The sequence below is a fragment of the Brachionichthys hirsutus genome, unplaced genomic scaffold (assembly GCF_040956055.1).
Source record: "Brachionichthys hirsutus isolate HB-005 unplaced genomic scaffold, CSIRO-AGI_Bhir_v1 contig_718, whole genome shotgun sequence".
NCBI lineage: Eukaryota > Metazoa > Chordata > Actinopteri > Lophiiformes > Brachionichthyidae > Brachionichthys > Brachionichthys hirsutus.
Genome location: NW_027180335.1, coordinates 264,977 through 283,918, shown reverse-complemented (window position 1 = coordinate 283,918; position 18,942 = coordinate 264,977). Strand labels below are relative to the sequence as shown.

General features: G+C 40.3%; 1 protein-coding gene across 1 annotated transcript in view; it reads right to left on the bottom strand.

Annotated features, from left to right (window-relative positions):
* The window catches only part of LOC137913563 (protein unc-13 homolog B-like), a 92,185-nt gene that overhangs the window by 19,021 nt on the left and 54,222 nt on the right, over positions 1-18,942 (bottom strand). Inside the window, exons 14-29 of the mRNA XM_068757206.1 lie at positions 18,786-18,791; positions 18,039-18,113; positions 16,590-16,809; positions 16,025-16,252; positions 13,303-13,444; positions 12,450-12,619; positions 11,903-12,018; positions 11,032-11,195; positions 9,881-10,031; positions 5,157-5,225; positions 4,616-4,705; positions 3,667-3,807; positions 3,094-3,221; positions 2,416-2,501; positions 1,130-1,256; positions 946-1,042 (exon numbers count right to left, since the gene is read on the bottom strand). Coding sequence (XP_068613307.1) covers positions 946-1,042; positions 1,130-1,256; positions 2,416-2,501; positions 3,094-3,221; positions 3,667-3,807; positions 4,616-4,705; positions 5,157-5,225; positions 9,881-10,031; positions 11,032-11,195; positions 11,903-12,018; positions 12,450-12,619; positions 13,303-13,444; positions 16,025-16,252; positions 16,590-16,809; positions 18,039-18,113; positions 18,786-18,791 — 2,010 coding nt within the window. The remainder of the gene's footprint in view (positions 1-945; positions 1,043-1,129; positions 1,257-2,415; positions 2,502-3,093; positions 3,222-3,666; positions 3,808-4,615; positions 4,706-5,156; positions 5,226-9,880; positions 10,032-11,031; positions 11,196-11,902; positions 12,019-12,449; positions 12,620-13,302; positions 13,445-16,024; positions 16,253-16,589; positions 16,810-18,038; positions 18,114-18,785; positions 18,792-18,942) is intronic.

Sequence of the window (18,942 nt, the reverse complement as noted above, 5' to 3'; positions counted from 1 at the left end):
GTGTAAAAGACACAGTTAGATGTAACGTTCAGACGTGTTAATTGCTAGCACTGACACCGTTTTCCTGTGATTTACATGTCATAGTAGCTTAGAAAAGCACCATCTGCACTAATTAAAAGTCTGGGAAGGGAATGTCTCTTTCTCGATAGGAAATAAGACATTTCATATATATAAATATGCTAAATTTACTTCCAACCGGAGGAGCGGATGGAGTTGCAAATGTTCAAAGTCAACACAACAGCCTGTAACACTCCTTGCACACTGATAATCAATAGTCCACAAGACTCAGAACAGTTTTTAATCAGGAAACAAAATCTATTTATTAAACTTTGCAAATAAAAAGAGAGTAGATTCACTATTTGCAGTCTGAATACTCATCATATCTGAAATTTGATAAAGAAGCAATCTAAGATCAATTATCCTACAAGGCTGATGTTGCACTCATTAGTCCAGAGTCCAGACCTGACAGGTGCTACATGTTAACAAGCCCACTTTAAGTTTTCATTTTTACAGTGTATATCAGCTAACTGAGGAGCAGATCTAACAAGAAACACAAGCAAGATAAAACAGCAGTTATGAAAAGATTTAATTTAGCAAAAATGTAAAAAAGCTAAATGTCTCTTTCTTTTCATATCATCTGAACAATTTTAAAGAAAACCACTGGGGCATTAACTTGGTGCAGTTTGACAGCACGCCACAAAACATCAGCTGTGATGTGTTGCCTAGTAACCACAGGATGCTGAACATTCGCACAAGATGAAAAAAGCACATCACTCTGTTGTATTGCATTCTTTCAGGGGGAAAAAACAACAACCCTGTTTGTTTAATTAAAAGACAAGACAATCTATGAGCTATAAACACGCGGATAATGAAGGACAGCTGCTACTGAGTAGAGCGTCATAGAATAATCAGAAGGCCCTGCTAATTATTGTTTATTGGACTCACCCCTTCTCGCTTGTCTCTCTCCAGGGCACCATGCATGAACTCCATCGACACCTCCTCGTTCTCAGCCAGCCAGGCCAGGACAAACTGGAGGAACCACCTGGACAAGCAGAAATAATGACTGAAATAAGGGTGTTGGAGAAGAGGGGAGACATAAGGAGGAAGAAGTGCCACGTGTTGGTCTTACGCTGGGTACTCAGGCACAGTGTCTGAGAAGCCGGGAAGGTCCTGAACATACTCGTTGTAAAGCCACTTGACCTTGAAGTGTAGGTTCATGTAGTCAGCAGTTTTACACAGCTTATGTTTCTCATGTTCTGTAAAAACACACACAGAGACACACAAACATGAACACACACCACCATGTCGTATGTCAAGAAGACTTTGCTGGTTGATAAGTTACCCAGCAATCATATTTTACCAGAGGTCGTGGGCTGATTTTCCACAGAGGAGTAGTTCATTATTGTTAAATGAAGTATAAAAATAAAGAGCCATCCAGCGATTAAATTATAAATGAAATAAAATGTAGTAAACAGATTAAACATTTCTTGAATTTGCCAAATAATGCACCCTAGCAGTAACACAACAATTTACAACACAGTAGTAAGATGTTTCACTTTTCTGCTAGCACTCAAGTTCTAAAATGACTGAGTGTGATGGAGGATATTCAGATATATGATCGACACTAAATGATGAATGGGTTGATAGATCATTAAAGATGATTGGGGTGTATTTTCAGAATCCTATTAAAAAGTAAACAAGGTGACTGAAGTCTTCTCATTAAAAAAGCTCAACAAAATTGTTCTTTTGGATCTTGAGTTTACAAACCTAAAATCACTCATCATTTTAGACGCAAACACACAGACACACACACACACACACACTGTCTTACCAGCATAGAAATCAACTTTGCGAATGCGAAATGTGGAGGGAGCTGAGATGGTAACAGAAGTACAAAATAAAGCAATGAGAGTTTGGAGAATACTGGGAAGAAGAAGTCTGATAAAGTAAAAAGCAAAATAAGAATATCTTTAGAGAAAGAACGGAAATGTTAGAGACAGAAAAAAAACAGGTGAAAAAAAGGCTGAGGGAACGATGACTCACTACAGACGTTCTCACTGCAAATAACAAAGACTCGGAGATTATCACAGTCTATGTGACTCTAGAACCCGTTTCTGGATGCTATAGGATGAGGCAGACAAGCCTCAATCTCACCCTTACCGTAGCACATGACTTTTATTTCTTTACTTTAAAACACCATAATTATGAAAACACTTATTAATAGTGCACTGCCTCACTACATTTTGTTTGTCCATGACCTCACCGTTGTTCCTGCGATAGTGCTCAATTCTATGCAAAACTAGAAGAGATGATGGCAAAAAGAAGAGAGTTGATGACAAAACAGAATTTGCGAGACTTTCTAAATTGGTCTTTCTCTCTCGCATATTTACTGCGCGCAGAGACATACAGTCTTACCCTCCAGGGCGTATTTCATGTCCTGTGCAAACAGCACCCACATGACCTCAGCGCTGACTTTACCCACATTGAGTTCCTGAGGAAACCTGAACAAGTAAAAGAGGTCAGGGGTCAGGAGAAGACTGGCAAGAAATGACTGGTGAATCGGCTGGCGGTTTAGAATCTGCATTTGTTTACAGATGTCTTTCGTTCCTGATAGTGGGACAACACACGAGACATTAGATGTGTACACAAACTAGCTTTGGGTTTTCACAGACCATCCCACTTCATAATAGTATATGTAGTATTATACGTTCAGGAAATCAAAGTACATATGCATTTATAATAATTTAGGCGTTATTATTGTCTCATGGTGAAAACAAAACCTGAAAAAACATATTTTATCTTTTTCTATCTCAGATTTCACCTGGAAATTTGCAGTTCTCTATTTCTTTCTTTCTAAGAATACCTCAACGGAAAACCCCCAAAAGGATTTCAGATTAAATTTGGACTCATCCAAGAATCAGGATGATGTTACAGATATTCTTTTAACATTGTTTGGACATTTTTTAATGGATTTGTGTCATTGCAAATTGTTTCCTAGACATAAGATGTCACAAAATGACAAGGAATAATAATTACAAAACGTCAAGTGAAATAAAAGCTGACAGACAAGCAAAGTCAAAAATCACTACTGACTGGTTAATGGTGGGCGTGTAGGAGTTCTTGTCCTCCTCAATGATGGAAACAATGAGCGTGATAAGCTTAGGCCAGAAGTCCAGATTCTGAATACTAGGACCCTGCTCCTCCGGCTGGCTCTCCTCTTTCTTTTTCTCCTCTTCCTTCTCATCGTCATCATCATCCTCTTCTCCTTCCACTTTTTCCTCCTTCTTCTTCTCGGGCTCAGGCTGCAAGGTGAAAGGAACCCGAAGAAGAAAATATGTGAGGATTTCGTCACTAGACGTGATATTTCTTACATTTGTGGAGGAAAATCAGACATCCAGAAATTACAAAAATAAACACTGTTGAGAAGTAAATAGCAAAAGAACATCTGTTTCAAAGGAAGATTTGAATTAAATAATCACAATATTATTCATCCACTGCACAGAGAGGATTTTATTTATTAAAGTATTCTGGCAACATGTTTATGTGATACAGTTCTTCATCCTGTCTGTGAGGAGTTTGTATGTTCTCCCCGTGTCCGCATGAGTTTTCTCCGGCTTCGGTCCACCAAGAAAACGTGCTATTTAGGTGAATTAGGCACGTCGATGCTTCTCGACTCACTGGCTGGAACTGGTGGTTAAAGAGCTCCAGACAGTTGTTGAAGATGTACTCATAGGTGGAGTTCAGACAAGCTTTGACACAGTCCCGCACCACGTTAGCAGCCCTGGGAGGACTCTGCAGCTCCAAGACCTGCATTAAGTTCATACATGAAACATCAGATGTGATATTGTAAGAACATTTATCCTCGTGTTAGATGGATTTATAAATTAAGATGTGATCACCGGATAATTCCGAGTTTGTCATACAAGATTTCAACTGATAATTTAAAATCTGAAGGTCAAAACATCAGAGTAATAAGAAGTCAAAACATAAAGCTGGCAAACATATCCTTAAGATTTAAGCTATATGGTTTTCATGCAATATTCAGGAGATGTAAATAATCCCAATGTTTAAGTAGGTCATCATAAATACATCAATAGAAGTGATATAAACAGAAATATTTGAGCGATTGAGGCCAAAAGGAAGATGGAAGCGGCACAAGCTCACTCTGAGAGTCAGAGGCTGTAATCAATCCTGCAGGACTGCTGCTCAACCTGCATTAAGTACAATTACCTGCATTTTCTGTTATTATTGAACTGTATGTTGTACTACGCACCGGACGGAGCAGCGCTCCTAATCTCTTTTCGTAGCCACTATGCAAAGACAATAAAGGCTTTCTATTCTATTCATACATGTATGTGTGTGTGTGTGTGTGTGTGAGAGAGTGAGTGACAACAGTGATATTTATTGAGCTGGATAAGTAAAAGACCCCTCGAAGTCTATTTGCCTTTTTGATGAAATTTTACTTCATCATAAATCTACTTGTGAAACAAACAAATTCAGAATTTATATAATTCAGCCAATGATAGGCTCTGAAATAACAGATACACTTCAAAACTCACATTTGCCTCCATACCGCCCGCCCCCTTAAAGTAAATGGGTATAACGTTTGACTGGCCTTCATCCTGAAGAAAGTGATGCTTGTCAGGAGATCCACTGTTGACTTGAGATCGTGGAGGCGAGCCTTGCTGCTGGCCGGGAAGTTGTTCTGAATGCAAAGACAAAAACGATCAGCGTTTTTTGAATGCCAATTTTAGTGGTTATTTTTGCTTTGTTCTTGGACTACGGTATTTAAATTGTTGCCTAGCTCACTGGTTACTGATTTAAAACAGTCCTAGTGAATTTGAAAGTACACATACAAGTGTAACCGACAATGAAGCCAGACAAAACTTTAGAAAATAAACATTTACAACATTTGAGTAGCTGATAATTGAGTATTCTCAAGAGCATTTTGGTAAGAAACAAAGAAATCAAACAACAAAAGCAGATGATGGTGAAATCTTTGTCTGGTGAGATAGCGAGGATTTCGATTTGACGCCTACACACAAAAACCTTTTTGGTGAGTAAATGGGGAGACACTTGCACGTCTCTGATGGACAGAAGTTATTGATCCCATTGGAATCATTATAGATTAACCGTGGCTAAGAGCAGACACTCACTCTGTACATCGAGAGGTCGATACGCAGGGAGTTGTGTAGCTGATCCAGGTGCTTGACAAAACGATCTCTCTGTTGGAAACAAAAAAGAGATTTTGTTTTTTATAAACTCTTTAGACAATGGACAAGACACAAATCTGCAGTGTGTGTGAGAACCATATTCCATTTGTATTCATTAAAACGGCAATTTGAATCCATTAAAGCTACAGGAGTGCATTTGCATTAGATGTATGACTCTGTCTTTAAATGAAACACTTCACTTACTCCCTTTTTTTTTTAAATAGCAGCACAATGAAGGGATGCTTTAATTAATGTCTTTAATAGGATGCAGGGTTCAAACATAACTGTACGGGTGATTTACATCCTTGTGTCACTGTTGTATTTTGTTTTGACACAAAATGATTGAGATGTACTCTGTACCTCAAGGATAGACAGGACTCCACCTCAGCATTCATTTTGATTTGGGAGCAAATTGTGTTTGTGTGCAGTTGGAGTTGATACACCAACCCTGTTTCTACTGAGTTTCTGAATAGCAGCTATGACAGATTCATTAATCAGCATGGATGTGTAAGCATTGTGCAACATTAATGATGCATTGGAATTGAGAAAAACACAAATTCAGAAAAGAAAAGAAAAATGTGCGAATGCATGACGGGGAGCGTTGTTCGCTTGGAAAGGTTAAAAACTCAACCAGCCCAACCCGAGGTCACGACCATGGCGTCCTCCATTAATAAGACAAATGTGAGCAACAACCAGCCAGCACAAAAATGTAACTTTTCATGATACTGTATGTTACATTCAGTACTGACTCGCACAGTCATCGGAAGTTTCTTCTCATTAGGCACAACTTGCTTTAGGACATGGAGACAAACAGGCAGGAACTGAAGAGATCCTGATCCAGAGCCAGCAGCGGTATCCCCGTTGCATACCTTTTTGAAAATTATCCACTACACCCCTTCATCTAGTTTGGCAACTAAAATAGATTTACAAATTGTGCCAAGAAAGCACAAAGAAAAGAGAGATAGAAAAGAGAGAAAGTATACTCTGGCATGATGACGATCACGACAAGGCTGATAAACTCACAACGTAAAAAGTGTCTGTGTCCGACAGACAAAGAGAGAGAAGCAGGGCTTCATTAAATCTAGCCTTGCTGAATACTGGCAAATGTCACTGAGTGGAAAAAGCATTGTATCAGATACCAATTCATGTTGTTGGCAAGTACACGGATCAATTTAAAATTGGGGCAACTTGCATAACAGTTAAAAAGTTTTTTTTTCTTTTTTTTCTGGAAAAGTGGTCAGTGACGGTTACACAACACTAAGTTTGCTATTATTGGAACAGGGCTTCCCTTTGTTTTTATCTTTGGATGAAAACATGAAAGACCAGTTTTAACTGGAGGGAAGACCAGTAGAAAACGGCCAGATTCTATTTAACTCTTGAAAGACTCTTTTTCAGCGCTTGTTTTGTGGGTGTTTAATTGGGTATCCCCATGGAGGCAGAAATATTAAAACATCAGCTGTGAAAGAGAAAGCAGAAATACAGCGCTCCAGCTATATGAGTCCTGAGTTAAGAAACTTAAGAGACTATTTGCCAAAGTAACTCTAGCGCCAACAGATGAGGCTGCTAATCTTTATTTTTTATAATAAACCTTCATGATATTCATGTTTTTAGGGTCTCGTAATGTTCCAAACTCTACTCACATAAGTTAAACTGAGCCTTTGTGATGACTTATTTAAAGGCACAATTGTACTTGGCTGCTTCATCACCTACTGCTGCCTTTTACAGTCTTCACAAACATAAATGATCTTAATGACTCTAAATTCAATACAAAATCTGCTCCGCTGTAGATTCTTTAAATAACGAACCGCTAAAGATAAACCATCACTCATGAACAACAAACACTTAAGTAACTCTTTGCTATTGCTGAACTTTCTTTGGAGAAAAGTTAAGCGGGTCTAAATTCACAGCAGCTTCACCCGTGCCATCTCAGCAATAAAAGATAATAGGCATTAAAGCACACAAAACTATCTCCAAAAGAATTCCCCGAGAAAGTAATTTGTGGTAAAAACAACTAAGAAGTGAATGATGATGCTTTTGCTACTGGCTGTTCACATCCAGTCTGTAGGCGTACGCACAAACACACACAGCACAGACCCACACAGCACGACACCAGACAGTGTCATCCAAACTGTCTGCTGACGTCACGGTTCTGAGAAGAGATTCATATGCCTCGTCCTTTTACAGGACGAGGCAAAGGACAGGGAGGGGAGGAAAGAATGAAGGGAAGTTTTACAAATTGGAAAATCACCTCATTGCCATAGCAACAGGAAGAATAAGGTTGTACAAAAGACACACAGGAAAAGAAGGAAAGAAGTAATGCATGCAACATTTTGACTGGACATCATAGCAGCCAGACACAGACCCCCCCCCCCCGCTAAAAACAAAACAATGGTCCAATAAATAAAAAGAAACAGAAAGACATAACTCACCTGTGGCCAAGCAGAGGGTAAAAATACCCTCGCTGCTACCTGCTGTGTTTTTGTCCAGAAAATAACAAAAATGCAGACCACGAAAAAGAAAAACTACTGACTCTATGCAGTTTTTCCATTGTATATTTCCAACATATGTACAGTAATGCAATTGCAACTATATTAATAGCGTTGATGAATCAATCCACTCTTTATTACTCTTATTAATAACAGCAGTAATATATTTAGTTGAATTTAAGATCCACCCAAAACCATGACTGCCTGCCTGCAGTACAGTGACATGCGAGACACAACAAGATTCAATTCAGCTGAGATTTATTGTTGATTCAGCTCACATGATAAGAATCTTACACTGCATTTAGCTTTTTATGTGACAGATGACGGGAGTCCCTGACAGGAAACATGGGAGAGAAACAAGAGTTGACTTGACATTTTCATGAATTGATTTGTTTATACAGACATCAGTATTTCCTCGGCTTTCATCTGAAGCAGGAAACTCAATAAGAATAAGAATTATGTCAACGCCAACATAAACCAGTGTTTTTGGTCTTTTGGAGAACTGATTTTTTTTCCTGAAATGCCACAAAGTAGCACCTACTTCCCGTTTCAGTTTGAAACAACTAAACTCGGTGTTACGGCTCCCGCTGGGAGGAGTTCAGCACAAATGCACTTTAGAACTAGAAATGCCCTCGGAGAGCGCAGACCTCTGCCGGGCACCCGTCTCCGTATATTGTGATTTACACCAAAAATAATGACCCTACATTTATTTTATCTCATTTAGATTCCTTACACATGAAAACAGAACTTTAGCAATTGGATTTACATTGATATCATTATTAGTTTAGAAGTTATTCACAAACAGCACACTTTCAGTAATGGCGACTTCAACTGGATCTGATTGCTCAGGTTTTAAAGATGGAACTAGGCTTGCCCAAGGACACTTCAACACGTGGTGAAAGCTGAGATTCAAACCACTGATTTACTGATCACTGGACCAGATCCAGAAGACATTTTGCCTGATAGAGCATATCGTTAAGTGAGGACCGGCTGTATATATTAACTACATCTAATGAATACTCAGATACCCACATAGAACTAATAACACACATGTATCTGTCCACCCATCCTGCAGATTACATAGTTGTAAAAACGGTGAGAGCAGGTCTGTTTGCAACCCCCGACCATCAAAGCAAATCCTGCCGCCAGCGGTCACTCGTATATCACCAGAGTCTGAGCGTAGCCACTAAGAGAGTCGAGCTCAGTACGATTGGCAAAGATCCCAGGAGCTATTAAGATCGACCTCCAGCTGTCATTGTCCCCATGCTCCGTGGGGGCCTCTGGGATGAATTTGAGCTCATGTTTAAGGTTCAGAACCATTTCAGAGATCCCACAGTGGGAGACATTACCTTTTAACAAGGAAGCTTATTAGCAGCATACAGGAACTCCACCTACAGACGATGTACAGGCCACTATTCACAAAGCCTTCCGGATAGTCTGAGTCTTCAGTGGGAGGACGCTTGCTGCAGGTCAAACTGTAACTTCATAGTTAATCCACACAGTGTTGGCTGTAAAAGACTTATGTCAGTAACGCTTCTCAATGACTTTTGATGTTTGTGTCATACTGTGTGTTTTGTGCATTTAAAAGACAATGATCTGATTAACCAGTTTCATACTGGAAGCTCATTGAATAGTCACTAAACCAGCTTCACTACAGGAAGTACAAGCTTTAGGTAAAATCCTGAATCAAAGAGATATTGTCCTCTATAGCGTCACGTCGTCATGCATCTGGGAACCAATCATGTCTCTCTGCCTTGTTTTGACCTGTAATTATGGTGCAATCAATACGACGGGATGTTGTTTTGATTGATTGCTTGATATTGCAAATACATTACTACTCATTATTATCAGAAGTTATTTAGTAGCTTATCTTGAAAAAATGAACTGAGAAACATTTAATTAAACAAACAAATGGGATTTATACTTTAATCAATATTTGGCACCTACATGTAAACTACTGTTGAAATGTTTTTCTGTGTGAAATTAATGCAGTGCACTGAGATATCTGAGAAGACTTTTAAATATGAATACTATGTCCAAAATATTAACTGCTAATTACAAGGCGATGAAGATGTCAAGACCTTTTATAAAAGTACTCAATTCTTGTCCATGGAAGTTTAAAGAAAATATTTTATAGAACATTTTTATGTGCTTATTTTAATCTGTCTAATGGTCACTTACACCAAAGTTAGATGCTGCAAATCTGGCCGGAGCAGAGACGTTGGTGGAGGCGATGGGGTGGGCGTAGAAGGCATTGATGTTGGCCAGCAGGGTGCTCATCACTGCCGGCACCCCTGACAGCATGTACTTAGAGGACAGGCAGGAGAAATGGCTGTGGAGGGCAGGAAAAGAGGAGAGACAGAGTAAAGTAAGGATCAAGGGTGAAGAGCAAGATGGGAGAGAGATCGAACGTTTAGATGCAGTGAGGCACGAAAGAACAAAGCGTTAGGGATGAAGAGGAAGGAAAGAAGCATAGGACAGGTGGAGACAGAAGAAAGTAGATATTAAGACGTTATATAGAGGCCAGAAAACAAAAGATCAGAGGAGCAGGGGGGGAAAGACGTTGTATTGGATGGGTGGGGGGAGAGCATTTTTGGAGAAAGGAGAAGAAAGGCGGATAAGTTGGAAAGAAGCCAACAATAAGTGGAGATAAACTTAAAGACAAATTAAGACAGAGACAAGTTTGATGTGGCCAATTATGACAGGCTTCGTAAAGCTGTTATTGTAGCAGGGAGCCAAAACGTAGCTCTCAGTACGGCTCTCCTATAATGGCCGCAGAGCATCAATATATATTTCAATCACCATTTTCATTTGGCTCCGTTACGGATTGGCTTGTATCCCCATTTCCACTGGGACACGTCTCGACAACTTCTGACTTCACTTCAGGGCCCGTCAGTATGAGGGTGCTTCTTAACACCGTCATTCAAACACAGAGACCGTCTCACTCCCTCTAAGGTCAAGTTATAACGTTATTAATGCAATTAAAACAAAGGGTGTCAGTGTGTGTGTGTGTGTGTGTGTGTGGGGGGGCTTCTGCATACAGTCAACCAATCACACAACCTGGAGATCTCTGCAGTGACAGGACATCTTTTCTCATTATAAGAGATAAACTAATTTAGATACTATTTATAGTTTACGATGAACCTGCCTACCGCTCATCCCATCGACACACTCGGCTGTAAAGACTGTCCTCAAACGCACTCATTTAAATTAGTTCCTGATTTGATTTACCATCAGACGCACAAAGATGGCTGAACTCACTGCCTGCTGGATGAATTCAAATGGCGAGCCCGTAGAAAATACACGCACAAATATTTGAACAGTGCGCTTACGTCATGGCCTGGTATATGGACTCGATGCCATAACGCATGGCAAACTCGTCCACAATGTCCTGCTGCAGCTCATCAAAATACACTTTCCATGCATCGTCGCCCTGAGCCACTGGGATCTTCACCGCTCCACCTCCCTCTACGTCGGTGGAGAAGTGGAAGATGTTCTGCAAAGGAAACAGTTGAATGGAGAACCATCAGCTGTGCTGAAAGAAGCAAATAACCAGAAGTCTTTGTCACGGAATACAGATGTGCCGCCTCATAAGGTGTTGAAAAATAATCGAGGTTGAACAGAATTCTAAGATTTGAGAACACCTTTATTACCAGCATTATATTTTATATTTATATCTCCATGCCTGTGTGTTGCATGGCTGTGGCCTGCTCGTCTGCAGCTGAGGTCAATGCTTGCCGCTGCCTTCGTCCTCCCAATATTACCGATTACCTGCAGTACATCCACCCTGGATCTCCAGCCGCTCTGATTTGTTTTGTGTGTCCGTGTTCCACACAGATCAAGACCAAAATAGTTTGCATTTCTCCTTGTGTTCCCTGCTGTCTCTTTGTTCTCCAGGATCGTCATTCATCGGCTGCAATCTCAGCACATGTAGCAACTGATCTACACCTACCACATCTCCTCCATCTCTCCTGCACTCACAGCCCACTGCCCTCTGCCCCCTTCTAGCTCAGGCCATCTCACACATCTCCAGTCTCGATTATGATATGGACAAACAAATACTTTTCTCCTAAAATGAACTTGTCTGCATCCTGTTGGGCCTATCGCGAGTCAATTTAGTGCGAGGATGAATCCAGCTACTCCGAGACATTGCCCTTAATCCTGCAGCTTGTTTTTGCAGGTGCATGTCTGAGTGCGCGTTACCTCATGAAGACACGTGTACTGGATGTGGTAGGGTGCCACCTTTTCTTCTCCCTCAATCTCAACACTGATCTGAAGACGAATGGCGCCGGAAACCGCAGACTTGTCTGTCCTCTTCTCTGTATATGGAGACAATATATGTAAATGGAACACACATACAATCATTTTATTAACAGGCTGATCCTGTTATGGGTCACAAGGGGGGGCTGGAGCCGACCCCACCAGATACTGGGTGGGGGGACTGGGTACACCCTGGACAAGTCACCATCACAGGGGGACATTAAAGACAAATAATCCGTCACACTCACATTCATGCATATAAACAATTCAGAGCCACCAATTCAGCTAAACTGCATGACAGACACAGAGGAACACATAAACTCCACACAAGAAAGTCCCAGGTGGGTTTGAACCCAGGACCTTCTTGCTGTGAGGTAAGACCATTACTCTGACGTCATTATGAGTCACACTAATTGAAAAACTCACAGTGCACTCATCTACCTCACACACACACACACAAACACACCATGTCTCCCATCTGCTTACATACCCAGGTTGTACCAGACGTCCATCTCTCCGCTCAGAGTTCGGACCTCGATTATGCTCTGACCCAAGAAGTCGTCCGACTCCCTCTTCAGACGCTGCTTCACTCGGGACTTGATATCATCATCTTCGTCCCAAACCCGCAGCTTGATGCGGTCTGATGAGTTGTGGCACTCGCTAGTGGGCAGGAGAGTGGGGTGTTGTTTTATCAAATGTGGAAGTTAAAGTGGAGGGTATGCATACCTGTAGCAATTTAACATGTATTTAATACGATTTGTAAGAGCGGAGAGCCGGGGAAAATGTTTTTACACGTATGATCGACATATAACTGCTGTTATACTTCAATATAAAGTCTGAATAATATGTTGAAATCTAGTTTTAAATGTAGTATTAAAATACATTTCTAGATATATTCAACTTAGTTTTGACCAGACCCGTACTGTGTATGAACAACAGACTGACATTCGCAAATGCACTGGTGTATAGCTTCCTTATACCGGTACTTGTAATGAGTACCATTACTTCATTAGCAATTTATTTTTATAGACATTTAATATACTATATTTATTTGAAATATTTGCATTTAACTTTGCATTTAAAGGTAAATATATATATATATTATTTTACACAATTTTGTGTTTAGAGATTAAGTTTGGCCTCAACTTGATGATTAAAAATGTTTGTGTTAATAATATGATTTTATATATAAACTGCAAACCAATTGAGGCACTTAGTTGGAACTGGAGATGAAAATACAATACTGTCCATAAATTATAAAGCATTCCCAAAGCCTCCAATCAGCATAATCACTTTTAATTTTGGTAATTAAATTGATGCAAGACGACACAAACTGAACTTACAAGCTGAACTTCTCCTCCCAGACTGGATTCAGGTTGCCGTAGATGGTCTTTGTCCTCTTCTTGGTCTTCCCCACTTGGATCGTGACATAGGGGTCACTGGAGCCCGTCCTGTCTTTGGCCTGGAGGCCCTGCGCACTGACGACTGATGACACACAGAAACGCACCAAGCAGAGGGAATAGGAAAATTACATAAGAACAACAAACACCTACTCTTTTTTTCCTCATCTTTATGTCTTATTCAGGCTCGCCAAAACAAAACCCACACAGTTATACAAAACCTCAGGACACCATAACCCACAGGCTGATTCAGAGTCACAACTGTTACCAACCACTCTGAGATTCAGAGGTCATAGAGGTCACCGCAGATCGAAAGTTAGGTTTGCATGCAACCAGGAAGCTTGCACTATTAATGTTAACAGGCATATTTGTTGTATTATATTATTATTTGCATATTGTATTCAGTGTGAACTGGATTATTACATTTTGCTTTTGCACCAGTCGCCACGATACCAAAGCAACAAACTAAAAGAGCTTACGAGACTCTTCGGCTCAAACGGCACAATCACAATCAAAGGGTTTGTCCAAGTTACAGGAAGCTGCTTCAATCGCTGGAGGTTAAAAGGCTGACAAACAGAGTGTGAAGATGTTCAGTTCGATGAAAGGTCGACAGATCCGTAGGCGGTCGACTGGAAGAGGCTCAATGAGTGTTTGAAAGTGTGCGTCTGCTCTGTGTTGCCCTTTAAATCAACATAAGGCGGTGGTTTGTACCAAGATGAGTACAAGGAAGCTCACTAACTGTCAGAATACAAGCGCCAGTCTACATACATTATTTTATTCATTCTCCATGTTGAATTGCTGAAAGGAAAAGTCAATAATTTGTGTACTCTTATTCTTTATTAGAGGCTGTGTCTGAAGCTATAAGTATATGATGCTATAGGCTTAGCTGTGAACAAGCACTAAAAACAGGACAACAGCTTGCCTGGCTCTGTCCAATGGTGACAACATTTCCCTCCCAGCACATGCGAGTGATTCATTTGATCTGTGCTGAAATGATATCTGAATTTTAATTAGTTGAAATATTCCCCAATGAAATCAATATAGCCTTCAAAGGGCTGTCGAGAGACACTTCTCTTGTCAGCCCGCCATCAAGTTCAATCACAGCTTGCAAAACTGAGCATGAAATAAAAGTTTCATGAAAAAGTCATGTGAGAATGCAACGGTCCATCCATAAATATAAAAGAGTAGCATCTTCTCTTCAATGTTTAACAGGAAGGCGATGACCTCAGCTATAAACAAATATGATGCAAATATCGAGTAAATATCTGACCATCAAAGCTTCTATCTCGTTGTGTACATACATTATAATATGAAGATATCTTTTAAACTGTATTATCTTTTTTTTTAGTAATTGCTGATACAGCTCAAATACACAATTTAAAATACACATTTATTTTTGACTGGGTGCTGTTTTTCCAAGTACATTCAAGTCATTTTGTTTGTTTCATATTACTTTCAGGATAGCGGTCAGGCCGCTTTGATGACTGATTTGCTGTTTGCTATAAAAGTAAGAAACCACATTCAGGTTTACCTTTTAAATCATGCCAACATAGCATTTCTGGAATAGTAAAAAAAAAAGGGCAGTCTAGAAGACGGAACAGCCACTGACAAAAAAACAACCACTGACGCAGAGTAAAGGTGTCTCCGTCAGACAGTTGGAGCAGTCTTCGCGCTGCCTTCCCCATGCTCTTATCCCCCCCCCCCCCCCCAATGCTCAATGTTATCTCAAACTGGGAAAATAGCAGTGCAGCTTGACCTCTGCTCCCATTCACATATGGCCCAATGTTCATGACTGATGAAGATCAGTACCTGACTATGAATGAATTCAACTAAGCAGCATATGAATGGCCATCGCTTTAATGGCGCTCATCACGGGTGATTGGGAAGACAAGGTGTGATGGCTGCCATGGCAACACTTCCGCCACTATATGGTGTGATGTGTCTGGTTCCCTTGATACCGGTGGCAGTCAGTATGATGTTTGAGGAAGGGAGAAGAAGTGGAGGAGGTGGGGATGCACGCCTTTTCAAATTAGTGACGGCTGCAGATAAACATTCAGTTTGTCTGAGCCGTTCCGCCACAGCTCAACAAGACTGTGGAGGAACGGGAAGAGACTCATGAATGCAGGACGGTTTCTTTTTTCAGGTATACATGAGGAAAAACTTCACATGCTTGAGTTTAGTGACTGTTTCATATTCATACTGCTGCAACATTTCACATCGATCTGTGTCATCTTCCTCTGGTTTGTGGAAGGCACAGAGTCTTGACGTAAATGAGGTAAATGCAACGACAGCTTGGACAATAAGATTATTTGTCAGTATATTCCATCTTTTCCAGTCAGTTAATTTCATCACACATTGTCATTCATCTGTCATGGAATGTCAGGCTTTTACTTCTTTCATCTAGTGTTTTGTGTGTCTTTCAATATCCAGAGGAGGGAAAAAGAAATCAAAACAATAGCCCCTTACGCCTAGATAGGCGCTTGGGCCTAATGATAAAAATGAGATCAAAAGCAACTACATTACACTTTGAATGTACTGCAATAGACTCAAACCTCCCATCATCTACAAGGAACTCAAACAACAACGCAACGGAACATATACAAGGTAAAAGTTCCCCGTTCTGTACCAACGTGACATTTCAGATTCAAACATTCACTTAACGTACCGGTAATGGTGATCTTCGCCGACCACTTGGAGGTGCCATCCAGGACGCTCTGCTTGATGCTCTTCATGTGTTGGACATGGATCATCTTGGTGATGTTGAAAAGTTTCCGGATTTCCTCAAAGATCTCCGGTTTGTTCCTCTCACGGATCTTCATCCTGTCCTTCATAGCCATGATGATGTGCTGCGTCCGGTCCTCCGCTCCCGTCTTCGAGCTCTTCTCGGCCGCTCCTGAAAGGAAGGGCGTTTGGTAAGTTGCAGATGAAAGCAGTGGAAAAAAACTAAAACAAGTCAGGTTTTTTATTTTAGTTAGATTTATTGTCTGCATTTTCTACACAATCAAGGGTAAGGAAGACGAGGACACAATGTCAAGCATGAAGATTTTAATATTCCATACTATTAACAAGATTTGCTTAATTAAAACTCTCTGAAACCTTGTGGGATGAAAAACAGACCAAATTAAACTTTGGCAACCCTCTTCTTCTCAAAAGTACTAATAATTGTAACTTTTTTGGGTTTCTGGATTCTGGTTCTGCTCTGTTTTATAACTTATATAACTATTACTCACTCTGAAGGCAGTCAGCATTCAGCAGTTCTTGACATTTCTCATGGACTTTGACCCCACACTCTGCACAGCGCATACCCTGCCGGGCAATCCCCCACAGCAGACCCTCGCACTCGTAGCAGTAGGTAGGAGTGGTAGCCGTCCACACCTCGAAATTGTGTGGTGTCGTACAGGAGATGGGGTAGATCAGAGCCTGCAGGGTCTTCTTGTAAACATGAGTTTTCTGTTGCAACAAGGAGAGAGAGGGAATGATGGACAGAGTAAGAGTAAGAAAGGAAGGAAGACAATATAAGAAAAGATATAAGAGACAAGGCATGAGATGTTAATACAAGGAAAAGGATTAAGGGCAAATAAGGCAAGACACAAATATAAACAAGCACAGAGAAAGCGTTGGCAGACGGAAAAGTGACAAAAGATCGATGGAACAAAATGCAAATCAGGAGTGAGAATACAACAATCATTTTCATTTGGAAGATACTGATTTTATGGAACATTCAGTTCATGGAAAAGGGTTATCGCCAGGCAGCTAGCCTCAGGGTTATTTAAACGTGTGGTTGTGTATGACAACACTAATTTGTGTTGTGTTATTTGCTCATTAACTTGATTCTGCTGTTGTCCAGTGTGGGAGGAGCGTGGGAGGAGGTGAATACATCTCCACGCTATGAGAGGATACCTTGACCAGAAGCCCAGCTCCATTTGGTAAACAGAGTGAAATGTGAGTCATTATCACCATACTTGCAATAATTCCATTTGTTGATGCAGCAGAAATTGACATGTGGTTGTTTAATGGAAAGAAACTGTAATTAAATAAATCTTAAATAAATCTTTTGTTCCTTTGTTTTGTTCACTTTCTGTCACATCTGCCTCTGATTTCACTCAATCTTGTTCTAACTTCTTTTAGCATTATTGATCCTTCCAGTGATGGTTCAATCACCTGTGCCTTTTAACTGTCTGTACCGTGCTTTTACCTGATTTTATTACCTCTGATTTACTTCCATGTCACTGCAAGCCGTCCTTACGCATCATGACCTCAGATTTCTTTCATATTTACTGTAACAGGTTCCCCTCTGTGCGTTCTGGCATTGTTATTGTCAGTGTTATGACTAAAACAAGGGCTGAGCTGTGCTTTACTTTTACACATTTTTGCACTTTCACCGGTAAGTGTTCAGCTTATCATGATTTCACACATTAATATTCTGAAAATACATGTTTTAATCATTAATTAAACAAAATTTAATCTCTATTTGGCACCTACGTTATCCTCTACTTGATATTTCATGCTACATTCGACTCTACTTTACTTCAATAAAACACATTCAATTTGTATATTAGCAAATAACAAAATGAAAAATAATGAAACACCTCAAATTAGTGTCACGCTGTGGCTTTAACTGCAGGTACAGTTTTGTGTGTGAGTGTGTGTGTGTGTAGCATATGTATTTGGCGACTCACAAGTTCTTCATCTTTCAGGGAGGTCCGCGTGGCCAGTGTGTGGGCGAGTCCAGCTTTCCTGGACTGTATCATAGACTGTAACAGACAAATACCAGCATCAGCCATACACAGCCACAGAGAAACAAAAGGAAGAGTGTAAAGAGAGAAGAAAAGGGGAAATCGGTTCTCCATGTGAGAACAGGAGGCCGTGGCTCTTCAAACACACTCCTCTGTTGCTCGTGCCTTGGGTGAAACTTTCACTGACTACATTTGAGAGGGTTCGAAAATCAGGCATTAGTAGATTATTTTAGTGCAGCATACAGACTGTGAAAACAGCTAATAAATAAACAACAGTTTCCAAACAATTGCATTTGAAATTTACTCGCTTTTATGATGTAAAATATTTCTTGATATATTTCCAAATATTTGAGTGCTCTGACGATTACATCATGGTGCGGGCTTTAAAGGGTTAATTTGGAACTTTTGTCTAAAAACAATTTAAAAAAAGGATTCGCGCTCCAAGACCATAAATTGGCTGAGAGATAGCACAAAGCACTCTAAACAAGAAATCTATTTTTCTTGTTTGTCAGAAAGTTTTGAAATACAGCCAAACAATGAGTGATTTGTGTCAGGATGTACTGGAGTATTCACACACCGCTGTTCTTTTTCCAAGCGTACGTCACACAGAGCAGATCGCAATGATTTGCAATAATCGGGTACATTTGAAAGAAGACAATCAAGCTAAAAAAAAATCACGTCACAACTCACCATAGCCTGATGACCGATGAAGGAAGGAGAGCGATGGAGAACAAGAAAAAAGGAATAGGTTAGAGACAACCAATCAGGTGCTGTTTAAGGTCAGCAGCTTACACCTTGAATTAAACTATTTGATGCTTGTAACAAATTATCATGCAGCCAGTGCATC